Below are 10951 nucleotides of genomic sequence, written 5' to 3'. Positions count from 1 at the left end.
TTTAACTAAGGGTTCTTAAAACGGAAATTAATGTGAAAATTTTAGGTTACTTATCAAATTTTTTTAAATGCTGAGATGCAGATAGAATTTATCACATAAAACTGTGCTTAAATTTCTTTCGTAAACTTTTTAGACATTATAATGCGTTTAGAAATAGCGTAAGTGTTCTGAAAGTATCGGCAAGTCGTTTTCTTTATGTCACATAAACAAATTTATCCTGTCCTTGTGGAGTTTACGTTGCAACAAGCAGACCCATGAAAACCCTATTTGCTATTCACGGAATGTCACGAAACGGCTCTTATTCTGACTCATCCGAGTTACGCTCAGCACGAAACGGACAGTTTTACAGTCACCAGTCTCTAATCAGAATGTTTTATGCAGTGGGTGAAAAGACGCTAAATTGAAGGTAGAACGGATTGAATTCCGATGCGAAGTCATGATAGTTTAAAGTCGGAATTTTGATACAAATTTAAATCTTTCTGTGGATTGATTTTATTCTCCATTGATGGGTTGCTATGGTGTTTGAAGTCTAGCATCCTCAGGAAAAATCCTTACAATTTTCAGAGTGTAATTTGTTTGGAGGGGGCCCCTTTCAGAGTCATTAGAGATTCATTGAGAGCTATAAAGAACCTGTTCTTGAGCTACAGACTCTCGCTTCGAAGAATTTGAAGGAAACCCAACAAAAAATGCTTAGAAAATCTTGTGGGCAAACAAACATTTTGACAGGCAAAAGTAAATATATAACGTGGGCCTAAATTGGTTGTTGGAGGTAGTGAATGGGACTCTTGTCTATTGTAATTAAAAGTCTTGAGAAACTACAAGAAAGAATTACAGAAGGCATAAAAAAGGATAAGAGAAAATTTAAGACCAGGATAGAGGAATGAAATGGAGTGGAATGGAGAATGTAATTGTGCCACACTTCGTCTTTCAATAAAAGACCTATACAGAACGCAGTCAAGCTTGATTCTTTGATGAGCAGGGGATGCCGTTGCAGGCGATACTTGTCGATTTTACTGTCCTGGATTACTGGAAACTTAATTTCCAGTTGTTTGTTACTCATTCCAGTAAAGTTCTGCCAAGAAATTGAGAAAGATGTAATAAATATATATATACCATATATATATATATATATATATATATATATAATATATATACATTATATGATACATAATATATATATATATATATATATATATATATAATAATATATATATATATATATATATATATATAATATATATATATATATATATATATAAAACATTAAGCTACAAATGTCGTCTAATAATCCGGTTTAAGCTCTACCTAAAAATAATACCGAAGGGAATTATAATTGATAAGTCGCACGTCGAACCGCTTGTCATGTATGATTAATTCCCCCTCGGTATTATTTCCGAGGTAGCGGGAATTGGATATTAAACGACATTTGTAGCTTAATGTTTGTGGATATAAAAAAAAATGTCACGATGATTTCATAAAATTCACACACACACACACTAGCCATCATATTAATACATCTGATGATAGGAGATATGTACATATTATATATATACATATATATATATAATTATATATATATATATATATATATATATATATATATATATATATATGTATATATTTATGTATATATATATTAATACTATATCTCCTCCCATCAGCTGTATTAATATGATGGCTAATCAGTGTTCATTGGAGCCCGTATTGTGTTGATGATTATCATCCATTTAGATGTGCGGGAGAATTAACTTGTAAAACTACTTACTCCACTTACAGAAAAATTGTTTTAAACCCGTTTATAAATGTGTGAATGACGGAAAATTTAGGTATCCCAAATCCTTGAGGACCCGCTCACTTTTGCTTGTTACTTTGCTCATTCAGTTATATGTCTATAATTTACATTTTATCGCCTCGTTTTGACCTGTCTCTTTTCGTTTCCTGAATGCTTGATGGCAATTGCCACCGATTTCTGGCAACTCCTCGTCTTTGACACCTACTTAAGTCTCATAAATCTCTCTCTCTCTCTCTCTCTCTCTCTCTCTCTCTCTCTGTCCTTATCGAAGCCTTGGCATTTTTTCCACGTTGCTAATAAATATTAATATATTAGGTCTCTGTGAATCACCTTCAACGTGTAGAAGGAATGTTTACTCCCTTCATTGCAGGTGACACTGAATTGCCTAAGAAAATATATACATATTTTAAGTTGAATTATGAACTGCATGGGATTAAATACCCTTTTCTGATGTTTTTGTTCACGGAAGGGCAGCTGAGTCATTTGTAAGGAATTAGAGCTTGAATTTTTCTGAGAATGGTATTGAAAATAAACACAAAACATCCGCGCAACAGACAGATTGATGGTTTTCGTCTATGTGTTTCGAGAAAGGTCTCCTTTATTTTCTCGGAAACTTGGGGTTTTAGTGTTTCTTTTGGGTATTTTGTAAAGATTTATGATGCAATTAAGAGATGCAATCATATTTTTATTTTATATTTCATATTTACAAGTGTAACTTCTGACAACAAGACTATTCAGGAGTTCTTTTTCATTTTGAGGTTAATTTTTATTGTTTTGATACCCATATACTGTCTTTTTGTACATGAGTGTAACATTTTATATATATATATATATATATATATATATATATATATATATATATATATATATACACACATATATATGTATATATATACATACATATATATATATATATATATATATATATATATATATATATATATATATATATATATATATATATTTTTTTTTTTCACAGACTTGAAGACATTACACAAACCCACAATAACACCAAATGACACTCTTCTGCCTACTTATCCTAACAAATGCTTCACTTCCTTTGAGGAAACAATTAATTGTTCTCAGTAAATTAACTTTTATACAATTCGTTCCCATCTTTCTAAAAATTCTGTCATAACCCTTTTCTTGGTCCATATTTGCCACGTAAGGTTTTTTTCCTTTTATTTTTTAATATTCTTGAATAATCATTTTATAACAAACACTTGATCTACACGGTTCTTCTCCAGTAAGTCCTGTCATATGTGTTATTCAGTCTGTCAAAATGAATTTTACTTCTTTCAGGCATAGTCTACAAACCCTGGTCAGCCACTAACATGCTTGCAGCGCGATGCCACAGCACCTCCCTTGTAATTTCATCAGCACATGGTGTCTCTTCATTCTTCAGCCTCTCAGTTGCTCACGTCACGTCTTCAATAGTCACTTCCACAAGCTTTCACAACCTTACACTAACTCTTTCCACCCTTATATCATTCGGCTTGGATTTCACTTCTCTCTTCCACATTGAAGAAATTTTCAAAAGACCATCTCCTTCGAACCATCCCTTTAATTTTATTATTTGCATTCTCTCTCTCTCTCTCTCTCTCTCTCTCTCTCTCTCTCTCTCTCTCTCTCTCTCTCTCTCTCTCTCTCTCTCTCTCTCGGGCTACACCATGATCTGGCCTTGTGTCCTACAACTGCACCTTAAGTAATATTTTCCTTCACCAAGCTTTTTACCTCCCTTATTCTAACAGCGAATTGTTTTATTCCCTCTTTATATCTCTCATACCCACAATGCTTCTGCCTTTCTTAACCCTCCATTTTTAACTAAACGTAAATCTACCTTGAAATCTGTGGCCTTAACCCATTTTCTCCTTACATGTTCTTCTCATTTCTTTTTATCCAGATCACTTGTCTCATATCGATCAAATTTTTTTTTCCACCTAATGAAAAGATAAGCCTCCAGCCACTCCCCTCATCGCCATTACGTTCATCAGCTACCAGTTCTGTTCATTCCTTTTTAATAGTTAATCCAAAAAACTCATTTCTTCGTCATATTCTCTTTCCTAAGTATATTTGTATACATTCATGTTTATAACCTTTGTAGTATATCCTGCAGCTTGACCTTTCTCCAAATACATACATACATGGACTCACGCACACACAATACAAAATACGTGAATATTTTAATATATATATATATATTATATATATATATATATATATATATATATATATATATATATATACACGTATACATACATATATATTTTGACCTTTCTTAAATACATACATACATACATACATACATACATACATACATACATGGACTCACGCACACACAATAAAAAATACGTGAATATTAATATATATATATATACCATATATATATATATATATATATATATTTATATGTATATATACATACTCACCTATCATACACATACATACACATATATATATATATATAGATAGATAGATAGATGAATGATAGATAGATAGTAGATAGATAGATAGAAGATAGATAGATAGATGAATGAATGACAGACAGACAAAGATATGTACACATATGTATATATATAATATATATGCTTAATTTTTTTTATAGACGTAGGAAGTTATAAAAACACTATTAAATCCCTTAGATTTACTGGGTCATCATACAGAGCGTTATTTAAATCAAGGAAATAGTGATGATATATTTGATGACAAAAATAAAAGACTTGGTCATTTCCGTTTCCGAGGGCCTCATCAGTAATCATGAAATAAACTTACGAGAGAGAACGTAGAAAATACAAAATACAAAGCGCTCCCTATTTATTCATTTGGAATACCCAAAATTGACGTGATCACTAAAGTTCGGTGGGATTTCAATAACTTACGCGAAAACAGAAGCATCATTAATTCGATATTATACAAAAATAGAGCTTAATTATGGAATAGGTGGCCAAGAACCGCAATTTAAGCGGCGAATTTTAGGGGGACACGTGTAATTTATTTAATATCCCCTGGAATTTGAATAATGAGGCTAATCTGATGAGGGTTCCAGGGTTATATATATATGAAAGTAATTACACATTACGTTATTAATACCTATCTTTGATAATACATTGTTAATTAAGGAGGAACGAAAAAGTGACGCTCATTTATGGCGAAAACATTAAGATTTTAACTGCAGCTGTCTGACATCTTTGGTGTTTTTCATCGGTTAGTGTCTTGAGATCTTGAAATATTTATTTTTAGCTAATGAAATATTGTTTAAGGGGCATCGTATGAATACTTTGCATGTTAAATCCTTGTAGGGTCCACAGACCACATGCTGAGTCACTGATCGAAAATAAGTGAAAAGGCAGTGAGATGAAGAGATGTTCGTCCACAGTCAAGACTACCTACAAACAAACAAAGGAATGTACATACATACCTGCGCACACACACATACATACATACATACATAAATACATAAAGGAAAATGGGGATAATTTCATACCTTAACTCTTCTTTCTAACAATGAACACTAGGGATAAGCAATAGTTACCAATGAATTTTACACGGCATGGTCTTCTGGGAAGACAGAGAATCACTGAAAAGTCACACACACACACACACACACACACACACACATTCGTGCAGGTAAGAAACAAATGACAAACGTTGCGTAAAAGAGTTCCTTCAAACCCCGTTCTGTTGGTCACACTAGCGCAGCAAAATACAAAATACTATTTTCTGATAAAATTTCCAAGATCTGTATTATAACAACTTTTAATGTGAGTTAAACTCGTCCTCCCTCATCCGGAATTTGGCTGTCCTGGGAAAGAGGCAGTTGCCTCAGTGTCTCAAGAAAGCCACTAATTAACCCACAGACATCCTTCGGTTACATACTGCATTGTGTATGGAGGTATCAACTTACAATTGGCAGAGAGAGAGAGAGAGAGAGAGAGAGAGAGAGAGAGAGAGAGAGAGAGATGAGGAATATGATTTCTCTCGTGGTCCAGTATCCAATTTTCTCAGCCTGTCAAAATTCATGATTTAAATTAATGCTGTGCACTTCTGATCTTATATTGTAATCAAGCTCATCCCTTGTCAGCCTTTTAGTAAGAACTCGCTGGTGATGTTTGATTGCACTCACGGGACGGCTGTTAAGTAATGAGAAATTTAAAAGATTCATTTTACTTTTTCGAGTTCAAGATATATCTTAGTCAGGAAGTATCCAAGTAAGGAAAGCCTAGAGAAAAGTTGAAAAAGAACCATGACAAAATAAGTATAGTGAAGTAGTTTTGTTCTTTATGATACACATTCGTAGAAAAACTATGTTCAAAGAGGCTAAGAACCGTAAATTTCTACTTTTTGGCTTTTACACAATATAGGTAAAATGGTGTAGATATCTCTCTCTCTCTCTCTCTCTCTCTCTCTCTCTCTCTCTCTCTCTCTCTCTCTCTCTCTCTCTCTCTCTCTCTCTCTCTCTCTCTCTTTCTCTATATATATATATATATATACATATATATATATATATATATATATATATATATATATCTCTCTCTCTCTCTCTCTCTCTCTCTCTCTCTCTATATATATATATATATATATATATATGTGTGTGTGTGTGTGTGTGTGTGTGTGTGTGTGTGTGTGTATGCGCAATACTGGAATGGGTGTTTGTGCAGAACGAATACTTCTGTAGTCGAAATTTTGTGCATGGACTCACTAGTTCAGTAAACGTTTTGATGACCAGAATACATTGAAATGTTCGTGACCGTATAGGTTTCCAATATTTGTGACATGTTCCGTCCGAAAATCCTTTTCGTATTGTTAATATTTTCGAAGCATGTTGTGTTTTCATCATTTTGTTGGGAGTAGCAAGCGTGCAGATTGCAATCACACGCAGAAATCTACGGAATTTGTATATTTAAGGCCAAGTGCCAAAGCAGGCAATCACTGCGCATTATTCTTCGCGTTCCTGCTAGTGTTCAGTGTGAATTTTTTTCCTGTCTAACGATCTCAACAGGATTTATGAGCCCGTTTTGAACGCCTCTGGTTTTACATACAATAGTCTTACATTGCCATCTTTCTTCTTCAGCTATCCCAATCATTCACTGGCTGGATTTTCTTTCTTGCCTTAAACCTGCAGCATCACGATTAGTTTGTTAACATTATCTTGCTGAATCTGCCTTCAAGCAGATATTCCCAAGTAATTTCCACTTTTAAGTTAGGTTTCTAGCTTTTGAAAGGTTATGCTCAATAGCAAACTTAGATTATAATAAGTCATTGTTATTTCAACATGCAGTTTACTTTTCAGTAACTGCAAGACTTTTTTTTATTTTACTCAAGGTGATGTACGAGTATTTATTGTTATTGATTTCTCGTTTTGAGATCATCCTAAGAATATTCCTATTTATTCTACTTCTGAGATTAGCTTTCAATAGTGGGACACTCAATGTACAAAATCAATTTCCAAGTTTGCTTCGGAAGATCCTCCTGCACACTAAGTCAATATCTGGCCCCTGGCTGTGCCTTTGATACACGTCGTCTCTCATGATATGAGTTTCTTAGAGTATACTTCCATCAATTGATATGACATTCCAATAATGTTGGAATTATTGCCTTACAGCTTCCCCTTAATCACGTCTATCAGTGGAGTTTCTCCTCTGAGAAACCCCGACTTCCATATTACTTTTTTTCATTTATGTTATTAATCTGCTTTCTTGACTATCCTTGCAAATACAGATTTCCGTTTTCCTGTCGAGAGATTCCATATGATTACAGTGTATGCATATCATCTCTTCCTGCTGTCCACAGAGAACCAAGATAACACCTTTGAATTTTGTTTACTGATCTAACTTTACTTGATGCATTAAACGCTCCTGTATGTTGACTGCGTCTTTATTCTAATATTCAGTTACGTATGTCATTAAATCAGTAAGCGCTGTTACTCGAATTACCTTAACATTTTCACTTGCCTGAGTCACTCAGATATTCACTCTTAAATATTCAGCCAAATACTCAAAAGATTTTCAATACAAATTTTAACCGGGCATATTTTCCCACCACGCTTTGGGCATAACTCCTTCGGTCTCAGATCTCGATCAATTTTATACTGATTCCATTTGCAAAAATAGATTCATTTTTATATAGAGTTTAGTGTCTTAAACATTACATATGTAGAATTTATATCTTATCATTATTCTATTATATTTAAATCCAAATTTTGTTTCGTCCTTATTGAACTTCGTGTCTGTAACATTATAAACTGACCATTTCTATGCACATTGGCACTGAAACTTGTTTTAAATCGGCTAAATAGAAAGCACAAGCCTCTAACTATTTATTTCTCTTTCCACAGGTAAGCTAGTGCCGTTCGTGGAATACTGCGTCTGCCATGCATCTGTGCTGACCATCCTGGTAATCAGCTTTGAAAGGTATTACGCCATCTGTCGGCCACTGAGGGCGTCGTATACCTGTACCAAGATGAGGGCATGTACCTGTATCCTCACCATATGGGCAGCTGCAGTCTTTCTTTCATGGTATGTTTTTTATGTCCTTCAAATACAGTGTTCATAAATTTCAAGTTACATGAAGTGTGTGTGCGTGTGTATATATGTATGTATGTATGTATCTATGTATATATTATATATATATACATTCAAGTTACATGAAGTGTGTGTGTGTGTATATATATATGTATGTATGTATGTATATTATATATATATATATATATTATATATATACATATATACATATATGCATATATACTGGTTGCATATATACTTTATATTTGTATATGCTAATCTGCGTATATCATAGACACTCATATGATGAATATACATACATACATACAAATATAGTATATATATAAATATGTATATATATGTATGTATATGCATACATATTTATATAATGATTGCGATTGTAACTGAATACCAACCCATTCATGTGAAATATTTTCTGGGTTTGTAAAAACTCGTCTCAAGTTCTTGTTTAGGCAGCTTTTTCGTACAGAATTTCGTGGCCTGTATCATAAATCAAAATGGAAATCTTGTTAATTAAAACTGCAACTTGAAGATATTATGTAGGAGGAAAACTACTGAAATGTAAAAGAGAAATGTTGGTTAACATGTTTACTCAGAGAGAGAGAAAGGTATCCATGAATCTATGACTTAAGTCCTACAGCTACATCATGTAAGTATGATTAACTCATGAACTCTTGTACCACATGTTAGAGGCCTTTGTTCATAAATCAGTTCCTTAATCATATTCCCTATCATAAATGAGTAGTAAGGAATATTTCTGATAATGTTTACTAATTTTCAACCCGCTTTTCTATCTACTTACCTTGCAGATGCAAGAGGAATTTTGTACCTGCATTGATTAATCCGTGTTTTTAGTAAAACCTAGTCCCTAGTGGCTCATTTTGGCCCCATTGATTCATCATTACTGAGACTTGGGTTTTCCGAAGTAGCCTTAAGGAAACCTGTCACCCTTCAGGTTTCTGAGATATTTTTATGCTGGAATGGCTTTAATTTATCATACTTACAAGGTAATGCTGTGAGGGTTTCGTCATGGATACCTGCCTCTCTCTTGAGTAAACATGTTAACCAATATTTCTCGTTTACATTCCAGTAGTTGTCCTCCTACATAATATCTTCAAGTTGCAGTTTTTATTTCTTATACCTATTTATCAATATTTATCAATGCACGTCTATTCCCCTGCCCTTTCGCTTAATTTCTTTTCAAAATTTAATACCGACACTTTTATCTGTCAAGGTTTCATCACTTTTTTTAGCTAAAGGGATGAAAAACCCTTAAACTCTACCCCAAAGGCAAAACAAACAACAATTCGTTATCTTTATCGCTTTTATTTAGACGCCAATAAATATTTCATCGTGGAAAATATGACGCTGTCCATCAGCAAGATTTAGTAAGTTGGCCCTCAAAAGATTAGTTATTTTTAGAAGTAACTTTCTCGCTCCCAGGGTTCCGTGTAACTAAACCACCATTAACGAGATAACAAAGGTATTTTCTTTATTCTTTTTTCATTTGTTCTTTCTATGTGATCTCTCGTCTCCTTTGGGTTCGGTCAGTGCTCAGATGGGTGACCCTGACAACTTTTTTTTTTATTTTTATTTTTTTTTAATGAGTAGATTTGAGGTATAAAATTTACCTTAGGTAATAAGCATTCTCCGACGTGTATTGAGAGTAAATATTTCGGAATGGACATTTTTTCCCTTTTTATGGTACCGAGAAGATTTTGTTGTCAACATTTTGGATTACATCTTTTAAGCAAGGGAAGTTATTATTATTGTAATATGATACCGGTATCATTTTGCTCATTGTTATTATTTGTGAATGTAAAAATAAAATTAATAATTATCTAAATTATGCACGACGTTTTTTAAAAAAGTCCTGTAATCATTTGCTTTCATCAGCGTTTTCAAATAACTCTAAGGTTCACCTAATAAAGTAATTTTACCATCAACTCGGGATAATATGAGTCATTTGCTACCTCCCACATGAATGCAAGAACTATCATAGAAAAAAACGAACAAGTTTGTGAAACTTCAGCTTTCATAAAATGATTTTGATAAAATTCGGTATAATTAGATGATATTCAGAAATGCAATTAACTTCAATTTACTGTGATCCATCCATCCTTTATCGGGTCAGTGAACTCACTAGACATGATGACATATCACAGCCGTTGGGGAGAAGCTTCTTTCTCTTCAGTTTACAGTGGATTAAATTATTTTGACTTACTGCATGTCTTGGTTCTGTAAGTTCATTCATTTTTGAATAACGAATCATGTCTAAAATATTGTATTTTGGCCGTCACCCTTTATTCCTTTATATTTCATATTTAACAAGTCCTAGTGTGAATTCATAACAAAAGCGCCAAGATAAGTTATAACTAAGATATTGAACGGTATGTTAAATAATTAACATGACTTGTAAACATGAATATGTCCAGCCAAATTCCTTTGTCTGGCGCAAGACTGTTTAAGAAGATGCGTCATTCACACACATTATAAAAAGCCTATATTCTCCCTGCTCTTTTCTATGAGCCCTTCAGTCATCTCTCACGCCCCGTCTGCATGCAGTCTTCCGTATATTTTGTCGGGTACTGCGAGTTAAATAATGCACCTAATATATTTCCACGGTAATATTAATCTC

The 10951-nt window shown here is 33.4% G+C and overlaps 1 protein-coding gene across 1 annotated transcript in view; it reads left to right on the top strand.

Annotated features, from left to right (window-relative positions):
- Positions 1-10951, top strand: part of LOC136847815 (thyrotropin-releasing hormone receptor-like) — a 372767-nt gene that overhangs the window by 303930 nt on the left and 57886 nt on the right. Inside the window, exon 3 of the mRNA XM_067119745.1 lies at positions 8127-8307. Within this exon, the coding sequence (XP_066975846.1) occupies positions 8127-8307 (181 nt within the window). The remainder of the gene's footprint in view (positions 1-8126; positions 8308-10951) is intronic.

The sequence above is a fragment of the Macrobrachium rosenbergii genome, chromosome 17 (assembly GCF_040412425.1).
Source record: "Macrobrachium rosenbergii isolate ZJJX-2024 chromosome 17, ASM4041242v1, whole genome shotgun sequence".
NCBI classification, from domain to species: Eukaryota; Metazoa; Arthropoda; class Malacostraca; order Decapoda; family Palaemonidae; genus Macrobrachium; species Macrobrachium rosenbergii.
Note: the sequence above shows the minus strand (reverse complement) of the source record. Positions and strands in the feature narration are given on the sequence as shown.